This window comes from Lycorma delicatula, chromosome 2 (assembly GCF_047948215.1).
Source record: "Lycorma delicatula isolate Av1 chromosome 2, ASM4794821v1, whole genome shotgun sequence".
Classification (NCBI taxonomy): Eukaryota; Metazoa; Arthropoda; class Insecta; order Hemiptera; family Fulgoridae; genus Lycorma; species Lycorma delicatula.
In genome coordinates, this window is record NC_134456.1 from 220,856,319 (window position 1) to 220,870,995 (window position 14,677).

At 31.5% G+C, this 14,677-nt stretch overlaps 1 protein-coding gene across 3 annotated transcripts in view; it reads left to right on the forward strand.

Moving 5' to 3' along the window:
* The window catches only part of LOC142319663 (protein O-linked-mannose beta-1,2-N-acetylglucosaminyltransferase 1-like), a 111,944-nt gene extending 110,063 nt beyond the window's left edge, over nucleotides 1-1,881 (forward strand). Inside the window, exon 10 of one of the 3 annotated variants that reach the window (XM_075357213.1) lies at nucleotides 1,572-1,879. In XM_075357213.1, coding sequence (XP_075213328.1) covers nucleotides 1,572-1,700 — 129 coding nt within the window. In that variant the 3' untranslated portion in view covers nucleotides 1,701-1,879. Of the gene's footprint in view, nucleotides 1-1,571 lie in introns of all 3 variants that reach the window. The other 2 variants (XM_075357215.1, XM_075357214.1) reach the window with 2 other exon arrangements.
* The last annotated feature ends 12,796 nt before the right edge of the window (nucleotides 1,882-14,677 follow it).

Sequence of the window (14,677 nt, forward strand, 5' to 3'; positions counted from 1 at the left end):
ATTCTGATCTCAAGTTTCATAAATTCTTTCAGAAAGATTTCTTTGTAGCCAAAAACATTGTAGCGATTTTATATAAAATCATAATCATAGAGCCCACTTGAATGTTATTAGCTTATTTTGAGAGTGAGTGCCTATCTGCTGTTTAGTCTGTTCCTTTGACTCCACATTCATGAATTGACCGAATTCTCTTCCCCAGTGACCATTCTGTCTAGGCAGTCATACCCACTTTTATTTTAGTTCTCATGGAATATGAAAGTGATGAATTTTATTGAAAATTTGCCTATATTATTCAGTCATTTTGGTACCTATGTTGCACAGAACTTATGTTAACCCTATAGGGTTACCATAACTCCTATAAAGATTCATTTTTCATATTTGAGTAAAATTCATTTGAAAATAAAAAGTCATGCACAGTTTTGTTAATTCTCTTTAAACTAATTAAGCACTCATGAATAAATATGTCCTTTCCCCTCTTACCTACATAACTGTGTCTGTTATTGAATTTTCTCAACCTGTCTCTCACAGCACTGTCACTTATATAGTGCATAGCCTCGTAGTCTTATGTTATCAATAACATAACAATTATTGATAGCTCTCAGTGACATGTTCATTTGCAAAAAAAAAAAATTGCCATTTACCTTTCACATCAACAATGACCAAGAACCATGATGAACAGAATTATAGACACTGAACAGAATAAATGGCAGATGGTCATGTAATGAGATTATACATTTTTTGCAATATATGTTTTGTATTGCTATACCACTGCTTACTTTTTAACAAGCAGTCAGAAGTGTCAATTTTGGAAGAGCCCTCATAATATTATTATTATTATTACTATTATTTTAATCATATTAAGCAGTAATATTGTGTATGAAAGATTTGTATTATAGTTCTTTTTTGTGCGAGTTATGTGCTTCACTTTTAAATTTACAAAAAATGATTTATTGACATAATGTTAGAATTCTGATATATATATTTTATTTTAATGTTCATAGATTTCATGCACTATATCATTTTATTTTCTAATTGCTGCTCTCTCTATTTGTTGTTCTGCCACTGGTATTCATTAATTAAACTCCCAAAATAATTCCTGTACTAGATTTTTTTTTCTAATTAACATTTAAGATTTTGATAGTATCTGATTTCAAGTTGTTTGACTTCAAAAAAACCTCAGTTTTTTTTAAAATTTACAGGAAGCGAAAATTAAAGGTTTATCATTAAAATACTATGATTATTAATTAAATTATTGAATCTATTATGACACTGAATAATAAATAATTCCTGTACAATTACATTTTTACTACTTTTAAAATGAATGGTTGGAATATCTTGATTGACAGTATCAATTCTATTGAAGTTTGATACCAGTAAAATTGATTATTTATTTACTTTTTTGTCATCTTTATTATTTTTTTAATGAAAAATACATTTACATCAAAAATTTTTTTGTGTTTAAATATAACATTCTACATTCAAATTTTGCTTCATTTAATAAAATTATGTTGATTAAAATTGAAAAAAAGGAAATAGTTCTATTTTTAAGAGCATTATAACGTTTTATTTTTCAGGATCAGTTGCTTTTTTGTGATGATTGTGACAGAGGATATCATATGTACTGTTTGGCACCTCCTCTTTCTTCACCACCAGAAGGTTCTTGGAGTTGTCGTCTATGTCTTAAAGAATTTCATACAAAGTAATTTGATCTACATTGAAAGCTTTAAAATACTGTTCTGCACAATGCTGTTTCAGTATATATTTGTCCGATATCTACTTATAATTGAATTTTGTTTTATATTTTTATTATTTTTCTAATTTATTATTAAATAATATGTAGTTTTCTCTACTGTTTAAAATCATTATGATAATTCATTAATTTTATTCAGCACACTTTTAAAAAATTCTGTATATGTCTACTTGTAAATATGATTTGGTAGAATTTATTATTAATGTAATTATTACTGAGAAATAATTTTTTTATGATAAATACGTTTGCTATGTTCATTTCTATATTATTTTATTTTTTAGGAGTAAGTTCTTCCCTTAATATTTTTATAGCAGTTATTTTATTAACTACTTACTATATCTCTGTATTAATATTAAAATTACTATAATTTCTCTTGTAATATTTTTTGGTACTTATGCATTAACAGGGAGCAACTTGATTTTCCCATAAAGTATATTTTATGATCGATTTTATAAAATACATTGTTGTTGAACTGTTTTTCTGATATTTATTTACAATATTGACAGTGGCCAGTGGAGTAACTGTATAAAAGAGAGCATAACAGTATTCTAACAATATGATACTCTCAAAACATTGGCTGACATAATTTCTTATAAGTAAATGAAAGTGAATTCTTGAAACATAGATCTCTAATGACAAACATGTACTTCCATAACAGATATTTATTAGAATTTGCTTTGACAAAAGAGTCTTTCTTATAAATAATTTATGATAGATCCCTTACACATTATACTGATTGGCAATAAAATTGACTAAAAAAGAATCTGTCATTATTCTGCCAGAAGGCAAGCATATTTTACCAGCATATTGAAACAACTTGGTTCTAACATTTCATAATTAACTGCAGTTTAACTTTGTGGACCCACAGAGATGTACAGATATTCAAAACATCAAAAGATTATAGGGAAGTACAAAATTAGAGAAGAGACAGCACCAAGATACAATAAGACATTTAGATTCATGAGGCATCATGACAAGGATAATTTTTATTTAGAGATCTTCAGCACTATTTAATACTAAATACTCCTTATCTAATGTTAGATGTACTTTTATTTTAGTTTTATTATATTTTTGTCTAATGAATTATTACAAGGGCCATGTGTGTATGTGTGTGTGTAAATTCTATTAAATATGATCTAGTACAGAATCTTGAGATAAGACATAACTTACCTTAATTTTTTCATTAAATGCTTTTGCGGATCCCGCAAAAGTATTTCATGAAAAATTAAGGTAAGATATGTCTTATCTCAATATTCTGTACTATTATTGATTTGAAATCATCTTGCAGGTAAAGGTTACACACTCTTTTCCCTTCCATTGCCTAAGGTTTCTCCTTATTCCTCCTACACCGTCACGGTGTAGGAGGAATACATACAATATAATATTGAATTGTTCCTTTTCTCTTTACAGGCCAATGTTTTGTCAACTTTGTATTTATTAGCAAAATATTTATTGCATTACGCTAGTGCGCATAAGACATTACTGTCTCAATTTGAAACTTTTTATTTTACATAAAATATTTATTGAATATATGTTGAAAAATTTGGAAATGTTATTTCCAATGCTCACAAGTATGCAGGGTAATTCCTACTGGTCATAGCATAACTAATTTTTCCACATGTTAAAAATTTTGAAATGTTATTTCCAATGCTCACAAGTATGGAGGCTAATCCCTACTGGTCACAGAATTCTCTAACTTGCACCCAAACTTGGCACAAGCTGGGCACGGAAATTTTTCACTTTGTTAGGGCAAGCCCTTAGGTTGTGTTGTAAACTGCAGTGACCACACACTTCATTCTCCCTGCAGAACTTACATGATCATAGCTCTGGCATCTGTAGAACCACAACGCATCACCATAGTCCTTTACGTCAATGTAAATTCTATCCTGCATCCACAGCCAATTCCTAACTTCTACAGATCATTCCGCGACAGTGCTTTTCCTTCTTATCTGTTTTCTTCTCTTTAATAGCTTTAATCCCATCATGGAATGACTTTAAAAGGCCTAGCCTCCTTATTCTGACTGAAGATGCATTTCTAGGACCTCTTCTTTGGATAGATCTTCCAGGACATCGTAGATCAATCACCTTCGGTTTGACTAGTCTTGGGTCACTAGGTGTTAGTCCCTAATTCCTTAGAGCCTTACTCTTCAATATCTTTCTTACCCCCTTGACTGACAGCCGTCTCAAGGAGGAGGTCTTACCAACTATGCCAGCGTAGCTCTGCTTAACATCAGCAGTGTCTCCAACCAAAGGTGAGATCTTGTTGAGCTCCTCTTATGATCGACTGGAGCTCCTCCCAGCCATAGACTGTACCCAGTAGATAGACCTGCCTGTTTTACATCAAGTGATGCTTACTCGCAGCAGTCTGAATAAACCTTTCAGGTTGTTAATGCTCCTCTTCTCTCCTTTTTATTCTTCTTTTTCATCCACTCCATTATGCCTTTGTAGTATTTCCAGCCTTGCGAACCCATCAGAATATTCATAATCAGTCTTCAACTCAATATCTGCCAGCCGATGGCTGGCCCTTCGGCATTACCATCTGAGGACAGACGCATCAGAGCTGCAGGCCTTGGATTTCTTTTCTTTGTTTTTTGGAGGGGAGGCTCGCTGTCTTTTAGAAAAGCCCCCTTTGAGCTAGGGCCAGCAACATCATTAGCTTTAATTCTTTTTTCTTTGATCCCTCAAAGAAAGTCGCATCTATTCTTCGGTTCTGCCTACTCATTTTTTTTCAAAGATTATCTTCCTGCCCTCCTTGGTTTCTTTAGCACCATCGCTACCAGAGGAGTTTGCCATTTCTCCACCAGTCTTATGGGCATATTAATTCCTACAATATCCCTGTAAGACTGTTTCTTCAGTAGCCTAGCCAATCTCTTACTTTGGACCAGCTTGAAACCATCCTCCTCAACTCCAGAGCAAGAGTCTCCCACTGAATCAGTCATTGAAACTGATTCAGCGGCCTCATCCAAGAATAATCCCCCAAAAGCCGTTCCTCCTTTTTTATCTTCAGCTCAGCTTATAGTTTAGATTGAGCCTAGAAGCCTCAGAATCAAGCCCTTGCGCACAACACTTTCCCCAAAGTGCGTATTCAGCATCTACAGCTGCACAGCCCTGTCTCTACAGCTTAAGATCTAATGCCTTCATAGCCCTGACACCTTATTTTTTTGGATTTGCAGGTTTTTTCCAGAGAGTTCACACTCTTTCTGATCTTCACCAGGCTTCCATCATTCTTAGCCTTTCCACCTTTCCTGGCTGCTTTCACCTGCAGACCCACCTTTGTTCCACATCTTACATCTGAATCCATATAAAAATAGATTTAATTAATAAAAATTTAAAAAAAAATAGAAAGAACAAACAAATAATATAAAACTAGTCCAGAATGCTCGAAAACATCCAAAGAGAGTCCAAAAACTTTAAATTTAGTCTGTTAACATCTATTTTATAACTACTGTCTAAAATATAGAAAATCAACCAAAAATGTCTAAAGCTAAAAAAAATACCTTAATAAATTTAAAAATAATTTTAAGACAACTTGTCTTGAAGCACTTGAACTACTTGTTAATTTTTTTGTTGTAAATTTACCAAATTTCAAGTTATCAAAAAAAAGCCGTAGTAAAAAATTTTGAACAAAAAAATTATATCAACATAATCATAAATCTACTTTAATCAGCTATACCAGTTTCTTGAAGATTGGTCTGTAAACAAAAAAATTGGCCACTATGTTGACAAAATTTAAGTTATCTAAGAAAAGTCTTAGAAAAAGTTTTTAAACACAAAAACTATATCGAATTAATCATCTTAACCTACTCTACTTTGTTACACAGAGTTTCACAGAGATTAGTCCAAAAACAAAAAAGTATGTTACTATGTGGTTGTGATTTGAAAAATCCCCAAAAAAGGGTCCTACACAGAGTAAATTTTAAAAAACTAGCTTCTAATAGCTTAATAAACACTAACAGATTAAATTTATAAATTTATAAAAAAGGGCGCCTAAATGAGTAAAACTAAACAAAATTAATGATTAAATTCCGAGTAGAGTGGCCACGAGTGTTAGTGCCTTTGACCTCATGGCCACTCGCCTCAAATTTTAAATTTAAAAAAAAAATAATGCACAAATTTTAACGAATAATACCTTAACACATTCCAGACACTGAACACTAGCACTGAGTCACAAAAAACTTTATAAAAACACACTTTTAACTGCTGCAATTAACCAAAAAACACAGCACAAAATGCATACATCCACTATGATTAATAGTCATAATTACTGTATTTAAAGGAAACAGTAGTTTTAGTTTTGGAGGTTATGAAGTGCTTATTAAATTGGTTATGTAACAAATTAGTTTTTCACAAGGTTATTCAAACAAAATAAAATTGGGATTGTTTGCAGTAGACATTATATGTTGCTACACTTTGACAAACTTTAAAAAAAAAATAACGCCTAGATCTTTTTTGTTTAGTGCATTTCCATAAATGTTCATTATTTCCAGCCGTTATTTTGCAATTTTATTGGGAACTATTTCGGCTTCCTTCTCGATCTTAACTTGTTTTCTTTTTTGTTAAGTAAATGATTTAGTTAAAAATATTAATAGACTGTAGTCTTAGCAAAAACATAACTTACAGCGACAAAATCTTGTGGTAGCCACTGCTTTCACAATATGGTCATGTTATAGACATATCTGGTTTTTTTTCTAAACGAGTACATACTTGTAAAGGATTATAAATGCTTTAAGAAAAACACATTACCTCATTTTTGGAAAAAGTGAACTTAACTGGTTTTGCAACTAGGTTATATATATATATATATATATTTCCTTAGTCTGTATATATATGTTGAAGTAATATATTATACAAATACATCAATTTCTAAATAAATTTAATACTTCATTTGTCAGTGCTGTTTGTGTATTTAAAAGGTTACATACACATGTAATTTTAGTTTTTATTTATGAAATTTATAGTGAACGTGATTTTTTTTTTAAGCATTTCAATATTATTTTTGTGCAACTGTTTTTTTAAAGTTGTTTTTGCTATTCATTTGACATTAAGTCCAAAAAAAATGAAGAAAAAAAAACCTTTACTTCTGATTCATAAAGAATTTGGATTTTTTTTGTTCTCAGATAAAAAATATTTACATTTATTAATTAAAATTATGCGTATGTACTTAATTGCTTAGAACATAATTATATAAAAAAGAAATTAGTACAGTAACAAAATTTTTGGTTAAGGAAAGACCAGAGAGGGATTAATGATTTCTGGCCACCATCAGGTAACATAAGTAAATAAATATCACATTTAACTTATGGGAAGTCATCTAAATACAATTCATAAAAGCCAATGAATCTCTGTTAATGTATTCGTACCCAATTTTCATTCCTGGAATAAAAGGAAATAATGTGAAAATGTGTTTTTTTTTTTATTCAGATGTATGTAAAAATTTCATATGATGTTTTGATACAATAAAAAGTAACATTAGTCTTAAGATTAAGTGCTGGCTGTGTTTTAGAGATTCTTTAAATTGTTTTGTTGGGATCAATAAGAAATGCGGAATAACATTTTTTAAACTGACCCTATCCAGAATGTACATGAAAACATGAAGTTACCTGTTAATTCGTAATAGTAATATATGCATCATAAAAAATTGACAAATTCAGAAAATAATTTATTTATTCAAACAGTTGGAAGTAACAACTAATGGTAAATAAAAATGGTTTTTTTCTTTGTGCAATCATGTGTGACAAACACTTGACAAGTTTCTATCTATGTCCTGTAATTGAATTACATAAGTTATATCAAAATTGTAATTAACTCTGTGAATTGTGCAATCATGTGTGACAAACACTTGACAAGTTTCTATCTATGTCCTGTAATTGAATTACATAAGTTATATCAAAATTGTAATTAACTCTGTGAATTCCTTTTAATTATTTTTAAATTGTTAAGATAGGTTTTGTATTTGGCGTCTCACCTTTATAGCTTACAATACAAAATCAGCAAAAAGCATAGATCGCATCAAAGTACAGAAAAAGTCTGAAAGTTTTAATTTACTCTGATTTCAAGTGCGGCTTTAAATATTAATTTTGAAAGATTTAAGTTTTAGATTTAATTTACATTTGGCTTGTAAGGAAGGCATGTCTGGTTTGATCAGACGATCAGAAGGGCATTAAACGATTTCTTGGAATTGTGTTTTAAACTTCAGTTAAATGAATAATGTATTTATTTTTTATGTTAATCCCCAAATTACCTTACCTTTATACCAATTGACTTATCATTGGTTCAGTCTAACTTGCTTCTTCAGTGTCTTCTCTCATTTTGTTTGTCAAAAATTGCCATGTGAATAGCCTGATTTTGTAACTAGTTTTCCATTTTTTACTAGGATTCTCTAGCATGTCTTGTTTGTATTCTCATTCAATAAATCCTTGTTTCTCCATTCCTTCTATCCGTGAGCTACATCCATCTGGGTCGCTCCTCTTTTAAACTCACATTAATACTTGTTTCATCCCACCTATTATCACAGTCTCATTCTATCACTGTTGTTCATCCAGTTGTTGCTAGTAGAACTCTCATTTCCATTGCTTCTATTTTTCTTTCTAATGGCTTTGTCATCATCCTGGTGTCTGATTCGTATATTGGAACAATATAGTTTGTATAACCTATTATTTTAAGATTGTCTTTTCATCTTTACTTGATATCAATCAATATTAAAACTGTTAATATTTTAAAACTGAAATTATTTTGGATTCTTCTATTTTCTATTATATTGCTCCTGTATATTTATACATACTTCACTTCCGAGTTATGCGTAATTATCTTCTACTATTACTGCAGTTTTGAAAAATGTGACATTTTTACAGCAAACTGTAACATACTATTAATAAATCCATTTGCATTCCAAAATAAATAAAAATTGGATTGCAATAATGCTTACATTCTGATGTAATTGCAACATACTATTTTTAGTCATTCCAGTCCAATCATTTGACTTAATATAACTGAAGAAAAGGAAATTAAAAATGCCAGACCAGGGGTTTTAAAAATGAGTGTTTAGCATTGTGATCCCTCCCGCAATAGATTAATATTTTTAAAATTTATTAATAAAGTTTGAATCAATAAATCTCTTATAAATAAGATTCTATAATTTATTTTTATTTTCTATTACAAAAATGGTTAGTGAAATTAAAAACTATTAGTTGTCATATTGCAATTTGAAAAAATGATTTTAAGATTTCATCTGAAGTGTTCTTTTGCTCCCTTTGATTATATTGTTTTTTTTTAATAATCATATTATAGCTTCCTCCAAGAATTATATCCAGTTGTGTATATATACATTAAAATTAAAAAATACTATTATACAGTATGTTAAGTTGAGGTTTTAAGGGCCTGGTGTTATATTAATTTTATATTTATATGTATGTATATATATAAATATATATAATTTTATTTTTAGTATATTAAATATTTTTGCACATTACCTTATGATATTTGTAAATGTATACAATAACATTGATTTTAGGTATCTATTTAGACACCTTTTTACATTAAAATCATTTAAATATTTGTTTACCATATTTGCTTGTAATAAAAATAAGAAACAAGGTACCACCTGAAAGATTTGTTATTCGTTAAAAAATATTTTTCTTTTCAAAATAACTTTCACTTTATTTATATTTAATACTTAGGTATACTTTTGTAATAAATAGGTTGTTAATCGTGCATTTAATTGCTTTTATTATTAGTTAAAACTTTGTTGTACTTAATTAATTTACCATGACTAACCATTAGTGTTTAAAAAAATATAAAGAAAAAACAAATGTGCAGCAGAAGTGAATATTAAATATATATTATTGTTATTTTTTTAATAAAAAAAAAAAAAATCATTTTAATTAATGTTACTGTAATCAATGTATTTTTGGAGCTTTCAGTGTAATTATATTGTATTACTATTACTATGTCTTAAAACGTTTTTAGATATACAACTATTTTATAAGGGTAAATATTTTGTTAAATAATGTGATAAGAGAAAGATTTTTATAGCAGTTTTTTTTTATTTGAACTTTTTAAAATGTTAAGTTAATTTAGTAATTAATTTAAACAAGAAAAAATCTATGAAGTTAAAGAACTTGTGAACAGTTTTTAAAGTTGTTTATACTTATATCATAATTTCATTTACAGACGAGCTTACTTATAACTATCTTACGAATCATATAAGTCATTCTTATCACAAGATTTTTTTTTTATCAGTGTACTTACTTGTAGAACTTTAATTATTTCTTCCTTTTTACACCAAGCACTCTTTATTTGTAAGTTTTCTATTTATCTGTATAAAAATTATGTTCATGTTGTATAAATTTGTCCTTTTTCCTTTCTTTTAAGAGAATTGTACATTAAGGAATTCTCCTTTAAGGAAATTCTTAGGAAAAACAATTTATATGTATTGATTTCTCCGTTAATAGATCTTCTAAAGCAGTTTTCTCCTTGTACTTACACCATTGAATCTCACATGAACAAAATTTATTATTTATGTTATGTACTTAGTGTTTTTCTCTTGCGATCTAGCCTTCTAGACAAACTTCTGAAATATTAATTGGAAAGTTTCTGGGTTTTCATTTTTCTCATTTGCCAGTAGACTTTCATCTGTTCTGAGAAGTTCTTTTTTTTCTCTCATCCGACTACTGGGCACCTCCTTGGTGGCATCTTCTTTCATTTGCAAAGACTCTGATGTTGTGCAGATGTTTTCTATATTTTGGTCAGTTGTTGCATAATTCATTTATGATGTTTTGTTTATTAACCCTTTCAATGTTTGGGTGAAGGTTTAGTTGGTTTTGGTGTTCATTACTTTGGTAAAGATTTGTTTCATCCACCTTTTGTCTTCCATCTCTTTTATATGTCTGTGAAATTTAGTTTTCGTCTGATTATTGTTGAGTAAATGTTGTCTGTGTTCACAAATATTTTATGTAGGCATTCTTCTTCAACTGAAGAAGGGTAAAGACCCTTCTTCAGTTTTTAACAGCCCATATTTTATTCTTAGTATCTTCTTTATTATTTTCTGAAGGTTTTTTGGTACTGTATTTAGTAAGAGTATTTCTGATTCATAAAATATTACTGGTTTGATGACTGCAGTGTAGTGCCTCAGTTTGGTTTTTCTTGTGCAGGTTTTTGATTGTGCTCATTAGTTTTCCAACTTCCTTTCTATCCTACAGTGGTGTTTTGTCTAGAACATTGTCTGTCATTGTTTCTCTTAGATGTCTGAATTTTTTTTATAGTTTTGACTTTGTCTCTATTTCTTTTGCTATGTGTTTGGCTACACTGTTGGGCATTATTTCTGTCTTTGGAATGATATTTGTAATCCTGTCATTTGTGCAGTTTCTTGTGAGTTATTCCACTTTTTTAATTCCTTCCTCTTTTGTTTCTGCTAATAAAGCTGTTGTGTCTGTGAATGCTAGACATGGGAAGTTTATTTTGTCCTTTTTAGGTCCCAATTTTATGTGTGATGTAATTTCTTTCGAAAAGGTGTTCATCACTTTGTCTAGAATGCAGTTGAATAGGATCAGGGAAAGTCTGTCTCCTTGTCTCAGGCCTGCCTTGATTTGAAAGAGTCTGTTGACTTTTCCTCTGAATTTCATTTGTGACCTTGTGTTTGTTAGGGTCAGTTGGATTAGGTTTATTGTCTTTTGGTTGACTCTATATTCTTTCATGTATCAAAGAGTGTTTTCTGCCTAATGAATCATTAGGCATGTCATTGTAAAATCAGCAAAAGTTACGTAGAGTTTTTTCTTCAGTGTTTGCAGTTCATTAGTAGTTTTGAGTATCTGTTCAGGACATAAATGCCCTTTTCTGAAGCCTCCTTGATATTCTCCAGTTTTGGGATCTGGTTGGGATTTTAGTCTGTTGAGCAGTAATTTTGAAAAGATTTGATAGGTTACTTCTATGAGGGAGGTATGTCTGTGGAGTTTTTTGTAAGTTTTGTTTTGTAGTCTTTTTTTTTTTTTATAGGGGTTGTATTAACACATTCATTGGCATCATAAAGCGATATAAACTGGTAAGTTTACTTACCAGAAATCAAAATTTTTTTCTTATTTTACTTTAATTACACTAAAGCAGCATTTTTATCAATAGTCGAAAATAGTTGTTATTTTCAAGCAAAACTGGAAAGAACTCTTAAGTGGTGCCATCGAGCCAGTGAATGATATACTGCTATGGAGCTGGTTGACACACAGGTGGCAGCTGACCAGATCCTGTCAATGTCTGCCATCTACACTCTTTGTTTCATTAAACTTGAGACAAATTGTAAGCAACTACAAAAATAATAATCACAATGAAGATACTACTTCTACTTAACAGAAATGGCTAATCCTAATAATAATGTTTAATTTTATTCATTACTTGAATGTGTTCACCATAGCAGAAATAATTATAATGTTTACTTATGTTTAGAGTAGAACAATTAATTATCTTCACTTGAAAAAGTCTGTAATTTTTTTCTGAACAGTTTCTTCACAGTGTTTGTGTGGTGCTATATCACCCTATCTCTTCAAAAGTATATCAGATGGTGTTGCCTCCTTAGCCTGTTCCACAAAACATAATAATCAAGGTAATATCGAGCCGTTAGATTAGTCTCTGCACAAATCAACTCATACTTTGAACAGACATACAGAACATGATGTACATCATCCAATTATCCACATTGCAGACACATTTCTGAGTCCACCAGGTCCAACCTCTGCAGCCTGTCCTGGAAATCACCATACCCAGAAAGATATTGCATCATGTACTTATTCAGGCGTACCTAAGAACTAGCAAACTAACAGTGAGTCCTGCAAACTAACAACATCAGGAAATAAACCATGTGTATAACACCCGCCCTCTGCCCCTTCCCATATAGCCTGCCACAAAGCATTACCATGTTGTTCAGATTCCCAAACTTTGTCAGAAGTTAACTCGCCTAACTTCTTGGCGACATAACGCTGTTGCTACTCTGATGCAATCAAGTTATCTGTTTCATGCTCACAATCACCAAGATTGCCTCTCGTGAAATTGTATGGAAGCCACCCGCTATCATTAAAATTATAAGGCGTTGAGCCCTCAAGGTGCTGCATATAGCATAATTGCCTCGCAGACACCCTTGTACAGGATACTCATGGTCTTAAAATTAAGACCCCCAATCAGGATTGACTACCCACCAAATACCAAAGAAGGTACTACAGGTCTTCTCTGCAATGTAGTGAAGGTGCTTCTTGATTTGCATTTTCTCATCGAGAAACAACCCAAGGTATTTTGAGCCTGAATGTATTTTATGCGCTGGCCTGCCATCGAAACATGAACCTGCCTCCTCACTCTCAAATGGCTTTTAAGGAGCACCATAGTGGTCTACTCTGAGTTGAAAGTCATTTTATGTTGATGACTACACAGCTCAAGTATCCTGCAAGCTTTGAGTGGCTCTGAACTGAACCTCCCTCCATGAGCATCATTCAACCAGCAGGAGCCAATCATCAAAATAAGCCACAATGCAACACCTGCTGGACAACGTCAGTCACAGAAGAGAATCAAACTCCACCACCCACAACAAAGGACCCAAAACACTGCCCTGGAGACACCCCTTGGAAAGCGTCTTGCCTACCTCATGCCTGCCCTCGTGGCGCAGCACATCCCGATCACTGAAGTAACTTTGCATTACCTGCAATTCACTCATAATGCATCCTCTTTTCTGCAGATGATAAATGGCCGAGGGCCACCACAAATTGGACTCTTCTGAAATGTCTAAGAAAATTCCCATGCTTCTTTCCCTATTTTCTTCACAGCCTTGACAATTTCTTCATCAGTTAGTTCTATTTCCATATCGTCAGACTGTAGCCATTCATTAATTTCACTTCAACATCATTACAGTCTGGTATTTTTTTACCATGACTTGCACATTTTCATAATTTTCCTCTCCTCCTTCATATTCCAGCCCATCATACAATTTATTCCATGTTTTATTTAGCATAGTATCTGTAATCTTTTCCCAGCTCCATGTGCACCAATAAATTACATGTTTCATATTGATTGACATTAATGAATCTGTTACGCTTTTCTCAGATTTCTCACAAGCTTCCAGAATGGATCTTAACTGAAATTCATGATAGTGGCACTTGACAGCTGCCAATACACTCTGATCCATAATTTGATTAAAATTCATCACATTTCCCAGTAAAAACTTCACGAAAATATCACCACTTTGTAGCTCACTTGAGTATGTTGATGCATTGTCTATTAACAAAATAGCTTTTCTTTGTAGTTTTTTGGACTGGAGGTATTTTTCTACACCTGACACAAAGTTCTCATAGAACTAATCTTTAAAAAGATCTGTAGACATCCAACCATTCTTTTGGCCATGATAAAGAACTGGAAGTGCATAAGAGAAATATTCTTGAGAGCTCTGCGAGATTTAGATCTTCCAATGCACATCAGAGGAAATCTGTGATTTTCAGATGTCATTTGTACACGCTAAAATTGTGATGCTCTGTTTGTTTATTTTGTGCCCTGGTGCACATTTTTCCTGTACCGATGCTAACGACTTACTTGGGAACATTGTAATAATTCAATCCTGACCCATCTGCATTAAAAATATGATCTTTCGTGGGTCCTTCTGTAAAATCAAGAAATTCAATTTTAAATACATTAACAGCGTCGGCATCTGCAGATAACTTTTCACCACTCACATTTAGCTACCTGTTTTAAACCTGTCCAGCCACCATGAACAAGCAGTAAAAGTGTTGTCCCCTAACATCTTAGCTAATAATTTAGCCTTTTCTTACAAAATAGGGCCAGACAGTGGTATTCCTTTGCTTTTGCTATGTGAACCACAGAAATAAGAGCTTCACTTAACGTTTTTGCGATCTGCTAATTTCATTGCTCTTTTGGCTTGGCACTTCACTAGAATACTCAATAAGTTTA